General features: G+C 43.1%; 1 protein-coding gene across 1 annotated transcript in view; it reads right to left on the reverse strand.

The window, feature by feature from the left end:
- ITGA1 (integrin subunit alpha 1) overlaps positions 1–19,970 on the reverse strand; it is a 249,680-nt gene that overhangs the window by 75,653 nt on the left and 154,057 nt on the right. The window contains exons 12-13 of the mRNA XM_073583398.1: positions 12,507–12,649; positions 10,830–10,973 (exon numbers count right to left, since the gene is read on the reverse strand). Coding sequence (XP_073439499.1) covers positions 10,830–10,973; positions 12,507–12,649 — 287 coding nt within the window. The remainder of the gene's footprint in view (positions 1–10,829; positions 10,974–12,506; positions 12,650–19,970) is intronic.

Raw genomic sequence — 19,970 nt, forward strand, 5'->3', positions numbered from 1 at the left:
AGGATAAAATCGATAAGGTTAGAAATCTTTCTCCAAAAGGGAACAATTTTGGGACATTGCCAAAATATATGCAAGAAATTTCCTGGCCTTCCACAACCCCTCCAACAGAGCGGAGAATTGTCAGGGTTGATTCTATGAAGTCTAACAGGGGTATAATACTATCTCGTTAAAAGCTTGAAGTGGGTCTCTTGTAGTGATAAGGAAATGGAAGAGGCATACGAGAGGGTACATGCCTGTTCAAGGTCAGAAGGGTCAATTGTCATGTGCAATTCGGTTTCCCATTTGACAATATTTTGAGTCTTTACCGCTTCAAAGCTATTGTTACACCATTTGTACGTGTATTCAAAACTCCAAAAAATATTATGATCTATATTACAAATAAGGTTAATTGCCGGTTCAGAGATTCTTGGGTAGATAGTAAGGAACACATGGATTATGTCTTTGAGGATAACATATTGTAAGAAAACAGGGGCAGTAGATTGAAATCTTTCCCTGAGTTTATTGTAAGGTGTACAAGTAACGCCATAGTATAAATCTTTAATTTTTTTAAGTCCAGGTTCAGACCAAATGGGGTCAATGGTCTGATTAGATGCTTGAAAGTTAACTAATAAAGCCAGATTTTTTACTGTGACTTCTTTGTTAGAGCCTCTTTTTGGAGCAGAAAATTTTTTCCAAGCTTCAGAAATAGCTTGAAAAATCGGATGAGAATTTGTAATTAATTTTTTATGAAGGAGTTGGTTCAGAATTAGTAGGTGAAGAGGTTTACAATTATTAACGAACAGTTCTAGTTCATTCCAAGCTGGTGTGGTATCATGAGGCCACCAGTATGAACTTTGTTTGACTAAATTTGCAATGTAATAGGCCGTAATATTTGGAGAACCAGCTCCACCATAAGATTTATAGTTGTATAGAATATTTTTTGCTATTCTGGGTCTTTTGTTATTCCATATAAAAGAGTTTAATGAGGCTTGAAGGTTTGTGAGAGAGGAAGTGGGTATTTTTAAAGGCAGTGAGCGAAGTAGGTATAGGATTTTTGGGAAAATATACGACTTGACCATCATGATTCTTCCCCAGCAAGAAAGCCCATCATCTCTAGATGTACGGAATTCATTAAAAAGCTTTTTAGTAAGCAGCTCTGTTTATTTTTATTAGAGAGTTTATGTTTTTGACGAATTTTAGGCCTAGATATGTCAGCCCATCAGTGGCCCACCCCCAAGGTGAGAGGCCCTCAATTTCCTCTTGGTCTGATCCTAGGTTAAAGCCAAGTATTTTGGATTTTGAGTCGTTTATTTTAAAATAAGAGATTTTAGCAAAAGTCTGGATTAAGGTTTGTAAGGCAGAGATAGAGTTGCTTGGATCTGTGAGGGTAAGAATAATATCGTCTGCATACAACGCAATTTTAAAATATCTGTGCAAAGTTTTGATTCCCGAGATCTTTGTGCTGTTCCTGATTAGTTGGGCCAGAGGTTCAATAGCTAATGCAAAAAACAATGGTGACAATGGGCAACCCTGTCTGGTCCCATTAGCTTTATTAAACGTAGAGGAAAGATGATTGTTGGAATAAACCCTCGCACCAGGGCTGGAGTACAAAGCCATAATACCTCTCGTGATCTGAGAAGCCATTCTAAATTTTTTGAGAGTTGCTTCGAGATATGACCAATTAAGGCGGTCGAACGCTTTCTCAGCATCAAGAGAGATAACAATGGCCCTGAGTTTGTTCGAGGAAATAAGCTTAATTATGTTAATGAGTCTTCTCATACCATCTATGGATTGTCTTCCTTTGATGAAGCCTAACTGATCATTGGAAATTAAACTCGGGAGGAATTGATTTAGGGTACCGTTACACCTAGCGATGTACCAGCGATCCCGACTAGCGATATGGCGCCGTCAGGATCGCTGGTACATCGCTAGGTGGTCGCTAGTGAGCTGCCACACAGGCAGATCTCACCAGCGACATCGCTGGGGACGGGGATCGCTACTTACCTGTCAGACGCGGCGATCCTGCGTCCTCCCGCCCGGCTCCACACGTCGCTCGTCGTCACAGCAGGAAGCGCCGCAGGAAGTGGCCGACGAGAAATGGTCCAGCAGCTTCTCGCGCGATCAGCGATAACCAGCGGGGGAGCCTGTCAGAGGTAAGTATCACATGCAGCGATATTGCTAGCAATATCGCTGTAACGTCACAAAATCGGTGACTTTACAGCGATATTGCTAGCGATATCGCAGTGTGTAACGGGGGCTTTAGTCTACTGGCCAGGATCTTTGCATAAATTTTTACGTCTGTATTGATGAGGGATATAGGTCTATAATTAAAAATTTGGCTAGTGTCAGAATTTGGTTTTGGGATTACGATAATTGTCGCTTCCAGCATCTCTTTAGGAAATTGACCTGTTTGGAAAGCTGAGTTAAATACTTTGACAAGGTGGGGGGTTAATATATTACTAAAAGACTTGAAATAATCATTACTAAACCCGTCTGGGCCGGGTGATTTGAATATTTTAAGTTTGTTTATGGTATCTAGGACTTCTTGTTCATTGAAGGGAGAAGACAAAAATGATAAGTCTTCAGGGTTAAGCTTTGGAAGGTTAATGCTGGAAAGAAATGATCCAATCTCTGAGGTAGATGGCTGCATATTGTGGTGGTCTTGGTTGATATTGTACAGATTTTTGTAATAATCGGCAAAAGCTCCTACAATATCTTTAGGGTGGACCAGGGATGTACCATTAGAGCAAGTTATACTGTCAATTCTATTCCATTTCCGTACATTCTTAATTCTGTTTGACATGTATTTTGAAGGGCGATTTATAGATAAGTAATGTTTGCATTTTGCTGATCTAATAGCTGAGTCGTAAAAATTGAATATGATTTTCCTTAACTGCAACCTGAGATCAGTAAGTTCTAATAATACAGCTTGTTTGTTAGAGGAAACAGAGGATCAACATAGTTCCTCTTCTTTAGATTTAATAGACTGTTGTAGGGTAAGGATTTTATCCCTATTAATTTTTTTTTGTCTGGAGGAAATTTGAATCAAGACTCCCCTCAACACCGCCTTGTGAGCATTCCAATAGGTAAACGGATTGAGGAGGTTTGATTCGTTTTCACTAAAATAATTTTGTAAGGCTGAGCTGATTTCAGATTTGATGGTGGGGTTATGAAGCAGAGAGGAGTTGAATTTCTGCATGAATTGGGGATGAATTGGGGACCCTATTATCAGTTCTGCAGTTACCGGGAATGATCTGAAATAGATTTATTAAGTATGGAGCTGGAGGAGAACCTTGGCAAGGAGAAGACATCTGTGAGTATCAGATCTATTCTAGATGTTAACTGATGGCCATCAGAAAAATGAGTAAATTCTTTAGATGTGGTGTTCAAACAGCGGAATGAGTCGAATAGCTCATGATTATAAATTCAGCTGTTCAAGGATTGCGTTGCGTTTTTTTGTCTGCTGGGAGAGGTGGAGTCTAGTACACCATCTGGCACCATATTAAAGTCCCCTAACAAAAGTAGGGTTCCTGATCGTAAGGTGTCTAATTTTTTCATTAGCTTATTCAGGAAGCTAATTTGTCTGATGGTGGGAACTTAAGTATTAACTATTGTGAAGGTTTGGCCGTTCAATTTGCACAGGAGAATATGATAATGTCCTTTTTCGTCTTTTACTTCAGAAAGCAATTCAAAGTAAATTGAGTTACTAATCAGGGTTAAAACCCCAGCTTTCTTTCGTGGGCCACAAGATTCAAATACAAAAGGGAAATTTTTGAGATTTATAGAAGGGTGGTTGTCTTTTTTGAACTTGGTTTCTTGAAGGCATACAACCTCAGGATGCATCCCGTTAATCTCCCTACCAATGGAAAATCTCTTCCAAGGGCTATTTAGCCCCCTGACATTGTATGATACGAATTTTATTTTCATGTTACAAGAATGGCTGGGTTCGTATGAAGTGGGGTAGAGGAAATGCAGAAACCAGAGTGCACCTACCTTTGTAGTACTTAGTTGTCCAAAAACCTCTAACTATATACCTATTTGAAATCAAAAACAAAAGAGACACAAAAACAATAAGAACAAAATTGTCCTTCAGGAAGAGCCGATCCGGAAGGCTCTAATTCCTTAGTGGGGTAAGATTGTGTATGGATCCCATTGAGGCATCCCTTGGCATAACAACACTATTCCCAGAAGGAAAATAATCTCATGTGATATATGAGTCCATAAAGTAGTAGAGAAGTGAGAAAACCTGTGGAAAGAAGAATAATAAGCAGTATAGTACAATACTTTGACCAAATAATTAAGAAGTGTAGAGAGGCCTTATAACAAGATGAGTAAATATATTGGCCAGGTCTCGCCGTTGGATCATCCCTTCTCTGACGAGGGCCCAGGGTCTTGAGAGTTGGAGATTCTATGGCGGTCAGGTATCCTGTAGTAGGACAGGAAATCTCTTCCTTCTTTAGGTGAGAATAGGACAGTCGTCTTTCCTTTGTAGATTATCAAAAGTTTAAGTGGGAAGCCCCATTTATAGGGGATATTATTTTCCCTCAAGGTGGAAGTGATTGGCTTAAAAGACTTTCTTCCTTCAATCGTTTCCTTTGAAAGATCCGTAAATAGCTGAAGGTGAGCATAGGGTTCTGTAAAACCTCCTAGATCTTTAACCTTTTGTTGAATTTTTTCCTTAATCTTGAAGAAGTGTACCCTTAAGATGGTATCTCTAAGTAGATCTTTATCGATATTCCGTGGTTTGGGAAGTCTGTGGATCCTATCTATGATGAGATCTTGGTCTGTAAGTGTCAGTAGTAATTTTTTGAAAATTGTCTTGACGAAGTCTTCTAGTTTATCCGGTGAGATAGATTCTTGTATTCCTCTTATTTTTAAGTTGTTTCGTCTGTTCCTGTCTTCTATATCCGCAACTTTAATTTTAAGTCTGTGAAATTCAGATTTGAGGTCATGGGTGTCTTTTGATAAATCATCAGTGTGTTCTTCCACTACAGTTAGCCATTTTTCCTGGTTGTCTAACCTGCTGCTAAATTTATCCAAGGTGGACTGTAAAATTTTATTTTGTTTTTCAAATGATTGAGACATACTGGACGTGATTTTCTGGGCGAGAGAATCCATGTAAGAGTGTATGGATATAACATCCAGATTTTGGGAAGGAGAAGGATTGGTGTTATCCATCTTAAATTTTGACCTTTCCGGCGAAAAGTTTGGTGAATTATCTCCAGACTCAGGACTTGAAGCGTCGGCTGGCGATGTGAATTTTTCAGAAGTTTTACCAGGATTTTTCCTTTTTGATGAGAGAGATGTATCCATGACCTCTTTATGAGGAGATCTGGCCTTAAATGGGTTAACGATATCCACTTGATCTTTATAGTGAGGATTGTAAGAATCCTGAAATTTTTTGTACTTTTTGAAGAGTCGTATTAGACACTTTCATTGATTTGGACACTGGAGTAGCCTTGTGACTCATCCTGTGCCCTTTTTTGAATCCTGCCTTGTAGGGATTACATTAGAGAGAATTTATATAATTGGTGATGTTTATACTGAATAAACGTTAAAAATATAGAAAATTCTTGTGTCTTCCTATGCCTTTTTATAAAAGGGACCGTGAGGAATGAGATACACCACAGAATCAGATGGCACTTTTAATATTGTATGATGCATACAGTAAAATCCTTTATTAACCCCTTCACGACCAATGACGCCACATAGGCGTCATGAAAACTGGTGCAAATCTGACCAGTGACGCCTATGTGGCTTCATGACTTTAAAGCCCCCCTGCGGGTCGGGTGACCTAGGTCACTGAAAGGTCACCCGACCCGTAGATACAGGGGGCTTTGTTCTTCAGAATAGGGGGCGTGGCTTCGCCCCCACGTGACTACGATCGCTCTGATTGGCTGTTAAAAGTGAAACAGCCAATCAGAGCGATAGTAATATTTCATCAATGAAAATTGATGAAATATTACAATCCAGCCATGTCCGACGCTGCTGTAGCATCGGACATGACTGGTGACAGCGATCTGACCCCCCCACCCATTAACGGGGGCGATCTGCCCCCCACCACTGAATGACAGCGGCGATGTGCCGCCGCTGTCATCATCTCCCCCCCGCCTTCCCTCCGCTCCCCCGGCTTCCGATCGCCCCCCCTCCCACCTCCTGGTACTCACCGAGTGCCGTTATGGCTCCCGGTGTCCCGCGGTCCCGGACCATGGGCGCCGCCATATTGGAAAATGGCGGGCGCATGCGCAGTGCGCCCGCCGGCTCCAATTTCCATTCATTCATTTTGATCACTTTCACAGTGATCAAAATAGAATGAAATGTAAATAAACCCCCCGTTTATCACCCCCATAGGCAGGATCAACTAATAATATAAAGAAATTATTTTTATTTTTATTTTTCCATTAGGGTTAGGGTTAGGGTTGGAAAGAGGGTTAGGGTTAGGGTTGGAAAGAGGGTTAGTGTTGGAAAGAGGGTTAGGGTTGGAAAGAGGGTTAGGGTTGGAAAGAGGGTTAGGGTTAGGGTTAGAAAGAGGGTTAGGGTTGGAAAGAGGGTTAGGGTTGGAAAGAGGGTTAGGGTTGGAATTAGGGTTAGGGTTGGAATTAGGGTTAGAATTAGGGTTAGGGTTGGAATTAGGGTTAGGGTTGGAATTAGGGTTAGGCTTGTGGTTAGAGTTGGGATTAGGGTTAGGGTTGAAGTTAGAATTGAGGGGTTTCCACTGTTTAGGCACATCAGGGGGTCTCCAAACGCGACATGGTGCAACCATTGATTCCAGCCAATTTTGCGTTCAAAAAGTCAAACGGTGCTCCCTCCCTTCCAAGCCCCGACGTGTGCCCAAACAATGGTTTACCCCAACATATGGGGTATCAGCATACTCAGGAAAAATTGTACAACAACTTTGGGGGTCTCATTTCTCTTGGTACCCTTTTTTTTTTATTTTCACGTCTCTGTGTTATAAACTTCTGTGAAGCACTAGGGGGTTCAAAATGCTCACCAGGCATCTAGATAAGTTCCTTGGGAGGTCTAGTTTCCAAAATGGGGTCACTTGTGGGGGGTTTCTATTGTTTAGGCACATCAGGGGCTCTGCAAACGTAACGATGACCGCAGACCATTCCATCAAAGTCTGCATTTCAAAACGTCACTACTTCCATTCCGAGCCCTTATGTGTGCCCAAACAATGGTTCCCCCCATATATGGGGCACCAGTGTACTCAGGACAAACTGTACAACAACTTTTGGGGTCCAATTTATCCTGCTACCCCTGTGAAAATAAAAAATTGCTGGCTGAAAATCTTTTTTTGAGGAAAAAAAAATATTTTTTATTTTCACGGCTCTGCATTATAAACTTCTGTGACGCGCTTGGGGGTTCAAGGTGCTCACCACACATCTAGATAAGTTCCTTGGGGGGTCTAGTTTCCAAAATGGGGTCACTTTTGGGGGGGTTCCACAGTTTAGGTACATCAGGGGCTCTGCAAATGTTACATGGTGCCCGCAGACTATTCCATCAAAGTCAGCATTTCATAATGTCACTACTTCCCTTCCGAGCCCTGTTGTGTGCCCAAACAGTGGTCCCCACCCACATATGGGGTACCAGTGTGCTCAGGCCAAACTGGACAACAACTTTTGGGGTCTAATTTATCCTCGTACCCTTGTGAAAATAAAAAATTGTGCACTAAAAAATAATTTTTTGAGGAAAAAAAAATATTTTTTTATTTTCATGGCTCTGCGCTATAAACTTTTGTGAAGCACTTGGGGGTTCAAAGTGCTCACTATGCATCTAGATAAGCTCCTTAGGGGGTCTAGTTTCCAAAATGGGGTCATTTGTGGGGGAGCTCCAATGTTTAGGCACACAGGGGCTCTCCAAACACGATATGGTGTCCGCTAACGATTAGAAGTAATTTGCCGTTTCAAAAAGTCAAATGGCGCTCCTTCCCTTCTGAGCCCTGCCGTGTGCCCAAACAGTGGTTCCCCCCCACAAATGGGGTACCAGCATACTCAGGACAAACTGGACAACAACTTTTGTGGTCCAATTTCTCCTGTTACCCTTGTGAAAATTAAAAATAGTGTGCTAAAAATCATTTTTGAGGAAAAAATTTTTTTTTTTATTTTCACTGCTCTGTGTTATAAACTTTTGTGAAGCACTTGGGGGTTCAAAGTGCTTAATACACATCTAGTTAAGTTCCTTAGGAGGTCTAGTTTCCAAAATGGGGTCACTTGTGGGGGAGCTCCAATGTTTAGGTACACAGAGGCTCTCCAAACACGACATGGTGTCCGATAACGATTGGAGCTAATTTTCCATTCAAAAAGTCAAATGGTGCTCCTTCCCTTCCGGACCCTGCCGTGCGCTCAAACAGTGGTTTATGACCACATATGAGGTATCGATGTACTCAGGAGAAATTTTTTAACAAATTTTAGGATCTATTTTATCCTGTTGCCCATGTGAAAATGAAAAAACTGAGGCTAAAATAAAATTTATGTGAAAAAAAGTACTTTTTTTTTTTTTCAGATCAATTTGTGAAGTACCTGGGGGTTCAAAGTGATCACTATGCATCTAGATAAGTTCCTTGGGGGGTCTAGTTTCCAAAATTTGGTCACTTGTGGAGGAGCTCCAATGTTTATGCACACAGGGGCTCTCCAAACGTGACATGGCAACCGCTAAATATTCCAGCATATTTTCCATTCAAAAAGTCAAATGGTGCTCCTTCCCTTCTGAGCCCTGCCGTGCGCCCAAACAGTGGTTTATGACCACATATGAGGTATCGGTGTACTCAGGAGAAATTACCCAACAAATTTTAGGATCCATTTTATCCTGTTGACCATGTGAAAATGAAAAAATAGTTGCTAAATGAAAATTTTTGTTGGAAAAATTAAAATGTCCTTTTTTTCTTTCCACGTTGCTTTAGTTCCTGTGAACCACCTGAAGGGTTAATTATCTTCTTGAATGTAGTTTTGAGTAGCTTGAGGGGTGCAGTTTTTAGAATGGTGTCACTTTTGGGTATTTTCTGCCACATAGACCCCTCAAAGTGACTTCAAATGTGAGGTGGTCCCTAAAAAAAATGGTTTTGTAAATTTTATTGTAAAAATGAGAAATCGCTGGTCAACTTTTAACCCTTATAACTTCCTAACAAAAAAATATTTTGCTTCCAAAATTGTGCTGATGTAAAGTAGATATGTGGGAAATGTTATTTAGTAACTATTTTGTGTCACATAACTTTCTGGTTTAACAGAAAAAAAATTCAAAATTTGAAAATTGCGGAATTTTCGCCAAATTTCTGATTTTTTCACAAATGAAAGCAAAAATAATCGACCTAAATTTACCACTAACATGAAGCCCAATATGTCAGGAAAAAACATTCTCAGAATCGCTAGGATCCGTTGAAGCGTTCCTGAGTTATTACCTCATAAAGGGACACTGGTCAGAATTGCAAAAAATTGCCTGGTCTTTAAGGTCAAAATAGGCTTGGTCATGAAGGGGTTAACTGCGCACCGATATAGACGCGCTCCCTGTGACTTTAAATGCAGCCGTGACAGGCGGCTAGTCTTCACACAGAGCTCAGTGACGTCAGTCCCCGCTTATAAAATATGCAACAGGGGAGCCGGCAGCTGATACACGGCACCGCTGAAGAAAGGCAGATCACCCCAGTGGAGCCGCACAGGAGCGGTGGGGAGCGGAGGTAACATAGAAATAGGCACAAATCACGGTCTATTTTGTGTCCTTCCGCCTCACAGATCTGTTATGACAGGAAAATGGCGTACTTGAGACAGGATGTTGAGATGAAAGAGATCCCTCCGCAGCCGTTATAGCTCCCGCAGCCTCGCGCAAAGCAGGGGAATATAGCTAAATTAGGACACCCTGGGACTTCCAAAGGGTCTAAAACAGACAAGAGGAGATTCCAAAAAAAAAGTCAATGTCTTTTAATTATGCAACGAGAGAAATCCTGTCAGATTAGGCACAGGGTGGGGACTATTTTGCATCCTTCCGCCAATCAGCTGGTATATGACAGGATTTTTGTAAAAAAATATCTCCAAAAGACAATAAAAATCTTTAAAATGTGGTAGACAAGCGTGGAGATACTTTTTCTGAGGACAAGGAAAGCCGGTGGGTATTGAAGGGAGCAGGGAAAGGATTTTTTCACTCACGGTTCAAAATGGTGTCACCTTGCAGTAAAATGGTGGGAAAAGGCCTCAGATTTCAAAAATGTCTTTTTTAATGTCCAAAGCTCAGACAAGGGGTATCAGAATGTACCTCTGAGTAACGAGAAAACAATCCTTCCGTGGGTTATCGAAGAGAGCGATTTTCTTTTGCTTAATTTGTTGCTTTAGGAGATGCCTCCTCAGAGATCCTTGGCTGTGCGTGTTACACCATCGCCAGCTCAGGCCATGCCCCCCCAATGGGCAGCACTTTGAACACATTTTATAAGTGATCATAAACTTGTAAATAACTCATGAAAGAATAAAGTTGCGTTAAAACCAAGCACACCATTGTTTTTCTTGTGAAAGTCTCAATAAGTTTGATGTGTCACATGACCCTCTTCCCATTGAAAAAAAATAAAGTTGGATCCAAAATGACCGACTTCAAAATGGCCGCCATGGTCACCACCCATCTTCAAAAGTTTCCCCCTTCCCATATTCTAATGTGCCACAAACAGGAAGTTGATATCACCAACCATTCCCATTTTATTTAGGTGTATCCATATAAATGGCCCACCCTGTACAGTGTATAAAGGCAACAACTATGGCTTTTGTGCAGTGTATATAAACGTATGCCTATACATATAGCTATGTACATACTTAAATACATGTATGAATAGTAGATATCTTCTCCCCAACAACCTCTAGATGCTCATGTATTACCTTATCAATTCTATATACATAGACTTTTCCTTGCTCTTGCTTTTCACTTCCCATATACATTGGTGCACCAACGAGCAGGATATCAGTGAGTGAATCATCATTGACATCCACTGTGGTGAGGACGCTCCCAAAGTAAGACCCAATCTGAAACAAAAAAAAGCCAGTGAAATAAGATAAATAAGGACAAGGGCTTGTGCACATGGCCGTATTTTCGTTCTAAGTGTGATCCGACAAAACATTGAATCGATCCTGAACCCATGTTTTTCTATGGGGCAGTGCACAGAGTTGAATCCGATCATCAGATCGCACTCGGCCATGATAGTCAATGAGGTTTGAGTGCAGTCCTATTTTCATGGACTGACAGAATTGGGAAGGTGGAGACATTTTTTTCTCCATCTTCTTCTCGTCTGAGAAAATTGGATAACACTATGCTGACACTCGGCCATGATAGTGTCTGATCAGAGTTTGATGAGAGTGTGATTTGCATAATCAGTCAGATTCTCTCACATGAAAGAAAATACGCTGGTGTGACCCTATCCTAAGGCAAAGGTGTAGAGTGAAGCTCCAGTGTCCAAACTGTGAACAAAGCTTGGTCCACCACCATCTACTTTATAAGGCGCTATTGATAATATTAGTCTCTTCTTCTGTTCTCAGGCCCTTCAGGACCCTAGGCCGTGGAACAATTGCTACCTCTGGATCTTGTTAGACCCCTGAGATAAATTTTTAGACTGGTTTTCAAATCGTTGTGTTCATAAATGCTTTTCAGTGCTTCATAAAACTGTTTCCTCCCTTCTCGAGACCCCCTATAATTACATTGTTGTCATAATGGAGGCTCATAGATTTTGAAACAAAATGCAATAAACTTGCAAACTAAAGTTATCCTACAACTACATCACCGCCCCTCTCAACCTTAATAGATGGCAGTGCAACCAACCATTCCCCAAAATCTGATATCTTTCAAATGTGAAGAGTTCAATATGTGATTCAGGACTTCATATCAGAATTTTCAACAAGATTAAGATCCAAAACATCAGACATTCTTAAAAATTGCTCAATGGGGTTTTCCACCACCAGATGTCATCTAACAGTCTCTTTGCTTGCTCTTTAGGGGGTTCAGCACGTGACCAGTGAAGCCAATCAGTAGCCATCATGTTGATGTGTTGGTCACCCTTTTCTGCAGCAGTCATGTGCAATGCTTGCAAGACTTTCGTTTCTTTGGCAAGAGTAAAAAAAACAATAAAAAACAAATAAAAACCAAAACACTACAAAGAACATTTCTTCTTCATTCCTGTGTAATCCTGAAATTAAACCTATGATGTAGCTGCTGTAGGGTAATTACTCACTTACTGTCAGGGTTTCCCAAAGAATTGAGTAACGAGGTTATGATAAGGCGTTCATGCATTTCCCATGATTTTCAAAACTTGCAGCAAATGGATCATTTTTGAGGCAATTTTCAAAAATCGTGGCTAAAATGTTGCAGGTTTAAGGCAATTGCATCAAAAAACAAAACATTACAACATGTGAACACAGCCTTAATGATAATTGCCACATTTGCATTTGAATATTGACTTCCGTTTTCTGATCACCGCCTGTCCTGTTACATACATGTGTACCCGTACTGGCCTTGATCTCTGATGTGAATGGTTACTATAAAGTAAATAAGTCTGCTCAGTTTACCTGCTCTCCTTTTAGCGTCTGGAGTATATTAATATTGTGTCCGTTCATTTGGTAGATGATAACTTGGCCGGTATGGTTGTGACGTGGTTGTCCTGCAATATAGATCTGTTCTCCATGTACAGAGGCAGAAGTTACAGTATATCCTAAGAATTAAACATTGTAATCAGATAAAATGGAAATACATGTGACTTAATATACAATATTTCGAGGGACGTCATCTGGGGCATTTCAGTAGGGACAGACTTACCAACCAGAATACCAGAGGATACTCCTGTGAGTCCAGATTGTATCACAATAATAGGCTTGTAAGAAGAATGGTGTGTGGGAAAGGTTCAATTTCCATCCTAAGACCACATTCAGTATTTGGTCAGTATTTTACATCAGTATTTTTAAGCCAAAATCAGGAGTGTGTGAGAAATACATATTTCTATTATACTTTCCTTCTGATCGTTCCTCTCCTGGTTTTGGCTTACAAATACTGATGTAAAATACTGACCAAATACTGAACGTGTGAATGTGGCCTTAAAGGGAATATGTCACCTATTTTTAGCCCTATGAGCTGCAGCCACCACCATCAGGGGCTTATCTACAGCATTCTGTAATGCTGTAGATAAGCCCCCGATGTAACCTGAAAGGTAAGAAAAACGAGTTAGATTATACTCACCCGGGCATCTAGTCTGGTCCTATGGGTGTCGCAGTCCGGTCTGGCGCCTCCCATCTTCTAGCGATGACATCCTCCTTCCTACTTCTGCCGAGGCTCCTGCGCAGGTGTACTTTATCTTCCCTCAACAGGGCAGATAAAGTACGCCTGCACAGGAGCCGTGGAAGAAGCAATGAGGACGTCATCGCTAGAAGATGGGAGCCACCAGACCGGACTGCAACACCCACCACAACCGACCATGCACCCCGGTAAGTATAATCTAACTAGTTTTTCTTATAATTCAGGTTACATCGGGGGCTTATCTACAGCATTACAGAATGCTGTAGATAAGCCCCTGATAGCGGTGGCCGCAGCTTATAGGGCTAAAAATAGGTGACAGATTCCCTTTAAGGAGAAATGCTTAGGCTACGTTCCCATCAGGGGTGTAACTACAATAGGTACATGGGTTGTAATCACATCCGCCAGTCACTGGAGCCTAAGAAACTCAAAACGTTCCTTTGACCTATATGAAAAGACCAATGCTATAAAAGTCTTGCAATAATTGTGGGCCCTGTTTGAGCTTTTGCATTGGGGCCCATGAGTTTCACGATATGCAACTGGTTCCCACAACATTTTATTATTATTATTATTATGCATTTATATAGCGCCATTTATTCCATGGCGCTTTACTTGTGAAAAGGGTAAATATAGACAAGTATAATAAACATGTGTAAGACAAGGGACACACAAGTACATAAGGAGAGGGGACCCTGCCCGCGAGGGCTCACAGTCTACAGGGATGGGTGAGGATACAGTAGGAGAGGGTAGAGCAGGTCGTGCGGTGGATCAGAAGACCGAGGATCATTGCAGGCTGTAGGCTTGTCGGAACAGGTGGGTCTTCAGGTTCTTCTTGAAGGTTTCCGTTGATGGTGAGAGTCTGATGTGTTGCGGCAGAGAGTTCCAGAGTATGGGGGAAGCACGGGAGAAGTCTTATATGCGGTTGTGGGAAGAAGGGGGGAGTAGAGAAGGAGATCTTGAGATCTCACTTTTCAGTGAGTTTTTGATGTTGCAGATTTTTTGCATTGTCTGTGCATTTGCAGTAAGTAAAATAGGTTACTTGCATTTTTTTCCTGAAATTTCGCAGCATGAAAAACATACCAAATCTCATTGTGGGAACGTAGCCTAAACCTATGGCTACACATTTAGAGACGTGTCGAGCGATACAATTCACAGATGTAATGATCTCCTATGGTGTCACATTATCTACAACATCAGAACTCTTAGGGTGTGTGCACACCCTGCGGATTCTGCTGTGGATACACAGTGGTTTTGGCCCTGCGGATCTGCAGCAGTTTCTGCTGCCATGTACAGTACCATTATAACCTATGGAAATCAAAAACCGCTGTGCAGACGGTGCGGATTTTTCCGCGCAGATTTGCTGCGGTTTCTAAACCGCAGAAAGAATTGACATGTCAATTCTTTCTGCGGATTCCGCAGCGGTTTACCATCTCCACCATTGTAGAGATGATAAACCGCAGGGCAAAACTGCAGGCCAATCCGCAGATAATCCACAGGTCTTTTGACCTACGGATTTACCTGCGGATTTTGCAAAATCTGTGGGAATCAATCCGCAGCAGAATCCGCAGCTCGTGCACACACCCTTAAATAGTCACATGACAGTAAGCCGCAGACAAGAGCCACAACTTTTCAGAGAATTGCTGTCGCACGACATGTCGCCGTGTAGCCCCAGCCTTGTTCACGCAGACAATTTTCTTTTCTAAGCTTTTGCATACTTTCCAAGGGCCATAACCTTTTTATTTTCTTCTCTGACATAGACATGTGAGGGCTTGTTTTTTGTGCCAGAATTTACATTTTGAATGACACTTTACCATTACCATATAATGGACAGAAATATACCGTAAGTAAAAAATTTCAAATGAGTCGAAGAGGTAAAAAACCTTGTAATTCCATCATTGTTTTTTTTTTTTTTCATTTAGTTTTTATGGCGTTAATTGTCAGTTAGAAATGATCTCAGAGTCAGGACCTAGTCCCCAAACAATCAAGACTATCATACAGACCCATGACATTTGCAGTTGGCGGGATAGAGGCTGTAGTCTGGTGAGGCTGTGAGAGACCTCTCAGCTCCTAAGAGAGACAATGTAGTTTGGGTTGTGGGAGGAAGCAATCCTAGGCTGAGTACGTTTAGCTCAGTAGGAATTATGTGGTATATCAATCTAGGAGGGGCTGATGACTGGTGTAGTGGGAGATGTTCGGGACAGCTCAGTTCCGATGTGTCAAGTGGCTTTGTGTCTTTGGGGATAAAAATCTAACATGGATCCAGCCACTAGAATTTGCATATAAATATGCCGAAATAGACAAGTAAATGTAAAGCAGGCGATCTGAATGCAACAGCGGAGACAACAAGGGTAACAACAATCTACATCTATTTTATTCAATTAACAGGGTTAAATACGGGAAAGATTATTATCACAGATAAATCGCAGAAGAACAATAGTCACAGTATCATTTACAGGCAATTACATGCATAGAGATATATTGGTTAGTACATTACAAAAGACATGTCCTCGAGATCAGTTTGGGGTCTACAATTCAACCTTGGTCTAATTAGGAAGAGGACAAACGCCATATTTAACAGGAACAGTCTCTAGGGCACCCTTGCCACTCTCCGGGCTCTGACAAAGTCTAATAACGTGTTTTGGGTGACTTTAGCATCAGCCGGACTCCATTTCATTTGCAGTCTCTCCCTTGCCCACACCCGGTACTGTAAGTCTCTGCTAAAACTAACGGCCCATCACACACGTCTCTTCCTTGTTGTCCGGACCTAGCTTGGGTCTCTGGCTGGGTATCCTCAGGGCTTCTTTGGTACTTGACCTCCAAGAAGTGTCTCCTTGGTCCGTATCGATGGGGGGCTGGTCCTCGGCTGTTGTCCTGCGTCGTTTGTGTTGGTAGCCTTGACTGTTGTCTGAGTCTTGGCTTAGCTGGTCCACATGGCTATGGCAAAACTGTAATGGCTCCTGGAGCTGCAGAAGGACCAACTGTCACTTCTCTTGGTGCCAATTGCCTCTTCTGGGCCTGGCCAGGCCTTTTACATGTAGTCACTGCGACACAAGTGTCACCTGACATTGCCTCGTCCTTTAAAAGCTTCCACTGGGGACCATATATTTTCTTCTTGGTTCCTGCTAACACATTTCTTTCTTTTTTATTTTCATTTTCGGTTTTGTCCAGCACATGGTGGTGTTCGCTTACAGTTACTAAGTCTCTCTTGTCCATCTCTCTACATAAGTGTGTGTCTAAGGGTACCGTTACACCTAGCGATGCACCAGCGATCCCAACCAGCGATATGATGCGGTCAGGATCGCTGGTGCATCGCTAGGTGGTCGCTAGTGAGCTGCCACTCAGGCAGATCACACCAGCGACATCGCTGGGGACAGGGGTCGCTACTTACCTGTCAGACGCGGCGATCCTGCGTCCTCCCGCCCGGCTCCACGCGTCGCTCGTCGGCGCCACAGGAAGCGCCGCAGGAAGTGACCGACGAGGAATGGTCCAGCAGCTTCTCGCGCGATCAGCGATAACCAGCGAGGGAGCCGGTCGGAGGTAAGTATCACATGTAGCGATATCGCTAGCAATATCGCTGCAATGTCACAAAATCGGTGACTTTATAGCGATATTGCTAGCGATATCGCAGTGTGTAATGGGGGCTTAATAGACATCTCAGTCACATTACACTTCTGTGACACTGGTTGGTCAATGTTTACTTGTGACTAGGAAGCATCTAGTAATGGGTGGAGTACAGAGTCCTGAAGACAATGATAACATAATCTAATTTTCTAAATAGCTTTGGTTTTCTCAAAGGTCTTTAGGAAACACCTCGCATTGGCCGGCAATGTAGAGTGCATCCTGTCTCTGTCTGATATTGTATTTGTTGTGTTTACCTGGAAATGTAGAGCGCGGCTCGTCCATTGATTCCAATGAGCAGACAAAACAACAGGGATCTTCTGAGAGAAAACATCCCTTGTGTGTCCTGCTCTGCAAGAATTTCTGATACTACAACATACAAGTGAATATGGACAAAGCTGCAAGTCAGCTGAAATTGTGTTTATGTGGCAAGCATTCTGGGACCTATTTTTGGCTTTCTTGACTACTCTCTAATTCAGGGGTCACTTTTGCAAAACTTTTTGGGTCTGACTCTAAGGAAATATACTGTATTCAGCCATTATGTTTAACTGACAATGTCCCTGCAATGGACATGGGGGAAGCTGGAGACTTAAGGCCCTGTCACACACAGGGAGATCACTAGCAAGATTGCTGATTTTGTGACGCCACAGCGATCTCGCCAGGGATATTGCTGTGTGTGACACACATCAGCGACCGGGCCCCCTGCTGGGTATCGCTGATCGTTCAGGATCGTCCTGGGCCATTTTTTGATTGTTGCTCTCCCGCTGGCCAGCATGCATCGCTGCGTGTGGCAGCGGGAGCCAACGATCAGCGAGGCTCCCAGCGCTCTAAGCAGGTGCTGGGAGCTGGTATCTAAGGTAAATATCGGGATACTAAGCGGCGCGCGTCACTTAGTTACCCGATGTGTACCTTAGAAACCTGCGTGCTCACAGCTCCCGGTGCGAGCACACAGGTTTCTAAGGTACACATCGGGTACACAACTAAGACTCTGGACAAAGATCCATCTGCAGAACTGCGTCTTCAGGTCTAGGAGTTGACCAAGGGTATGGCTGCACTTGCTAAAACCGTGCAGTCCCTGCAGGTATCCTCCAAGGAAAAGATCCAGCTCGCCTCCAGTCCAGAGGATGTCCCGTGGCTAAAGAAGAAGAGGATCCCGCCACTCCGAGGAAGGAACAACGATTGCTATGACCAGGACGGACGTCCCATCTGTCATCACTGCCACAAGGCAGGCCACCTTGCAAGATTCTGTTATTTAAACGAGCAACCCCTGGGGCAGAGGGCCAACCCCCAGGAGTAGGACCACAAAGCCCAAAGAACTGGCGAATCAAGTATGTTGGAGGGAGACCAGTCCTCCCAGTGGTGATTGACGGTATCCCCATGAACGCTTTGCTGGACACTGGCTCCCTGGCGACAACTATGCCCTATATCCTTTACAAGCGGTATTGGGCTGATTCTGAACTTACTCGCGGCCCAAGTGATGAACTCACAGTAGTTGCCAGTAATGGTCAGTCTTTACCGCAGGTGGGATGTAAAGAATTTACTGTTAAAGTGGGTAGAGTAGAGTTAAAATCTCAAGGTCTGATAGTTGTAGATATTGATCGACGAGAATGTAACCCAATGATGACTCTTGGTACCAATGTGATTGAAAATGGTCTTTCCGAGGTTATTGTCTTGTTGCAACAGGTGGCTGAGACTGCTGGTTCCAGTGAACAACGAGTCCTGCAGAAGGAGATCAAGGCCCTGATGCAAAGACAGCAGGTAAAACTCTCTGGCAGAGAAATTGGCAACGTCAGAGTGAGTGATTCTTTCCTCATTGCGATACCTCCCCGATTCGAAATGTTGATTTGGTGTCGGGCAGCCATAGGCCTAAGAGGAAAAGATTGCCAGGCATTGGTAGAACCAGTGTACTCTGACAGCTGGCCCACTGTCCTGACAGCCAGAGGGGTAATTGATGTCCGCAAAGGGAGAGTACCTGTACGCCTCTTGAATTGTGGGGAGGAGGAGGCCATAGTACCTCGGTATGCCACAGTTGCTAAGCTGCTTACTGTCAGTAACAATGCAGTACGGGCAGCAGAGCCCTTGGTCTCATCCGACCAGGTGGAGGACAATGGCTCTGTAAAGCAGCTGGAGGAGTGGTGTCAGCAACTGCAGGTGGGAACTGACTCCACCCCTTCAAAAGAATGGGGTTTACAGAGTGACTCAGGAGTATGAGCGGGTATTCAGTAAACACCCTCTAGATTTTGGGAAGGCAAAAGGGGTTCAACACCATATCCCCACTGGAGATTATCCACCCATAAAAGAAAGATACCGGCCTAAACCCCCAACACAATACCAGTGTGCCAAAGGTATGTTGCGGGAAATGAAGGAGGCTGGGGTGATCAGAGACAGTTGTAGCCCTTGGGCAGCCCCAATAGTCTTTGTGAAAAAGAAAGATGGTACCATGAGAATGTGTGTTGATTACAGAAAAATTAACAGCATTACACATAAGAATGCCTACCCATTACCCAGAACTGAGGAGTCATTAGCTGCACTTAAAACTGCTAACTACTTTTCCACCTTGGATCTCACTAGTGGTTATTGGCAGGTTCCCGTGGCAGAGGCAGACAAGGAGAAAACAGCGTTTATCAACCCAATGGGTCTCTGTGAGTTCAACTACATGCCATTCGGGATCTGCACCGCTCCTGGGACATTCCAATGACTGATGGAGTGCTGAATTGGACACAAGACCTTCGAGACAGTCCTGTTGTACCTTGATGATGCCATTGTTTTCTCCAAGACTTATGAAGACCATCTGAAGCACCTGGCTGAGATGTTTGAAGCCTTGTCCAACTTTGGCCTGAAGGTGAAGCCTTCCAAATGCCACCTCCTGAAGCCCAAGGTTCAGTACCTCGGTCATGTAGTGAGTGCAGAAGGTGTGGCACCGGATCCTGACAAAGTCACAGTCATCCGGGACTGGCAGAAGCCCAGCAACCTCCATGAAGTACGTCAATTCCTCGGGCTGGTAGGCTACTACCGAAGGTTCATCAAAGGCTTCACTGAGATAGCCACTCCTATGCAAAATCTTCTGGTGGGTCAGCCCAAGAAGGCCAGAAAGCAGAGTCCTACATTCGAATGGAATGAGGAGCTGG

This window comes from Dendrobates tinctorius, unplaced genomic scaffold (genome assembly GCF_039654945.1).
Source record: "Dendrobates tinctorius isolate UK_male_01 unplaced genomic scaffold, ASM3965494v1 ptg000078l, whole genome shotgun sequence".
In the NCBI taxonomy this organism is placed as follows: Eukaryota; Metazoa; Chordata; class Amphibia; order Anura; family Dendrobatidae; genus Dendrobates; species Dendrobates tinctorius.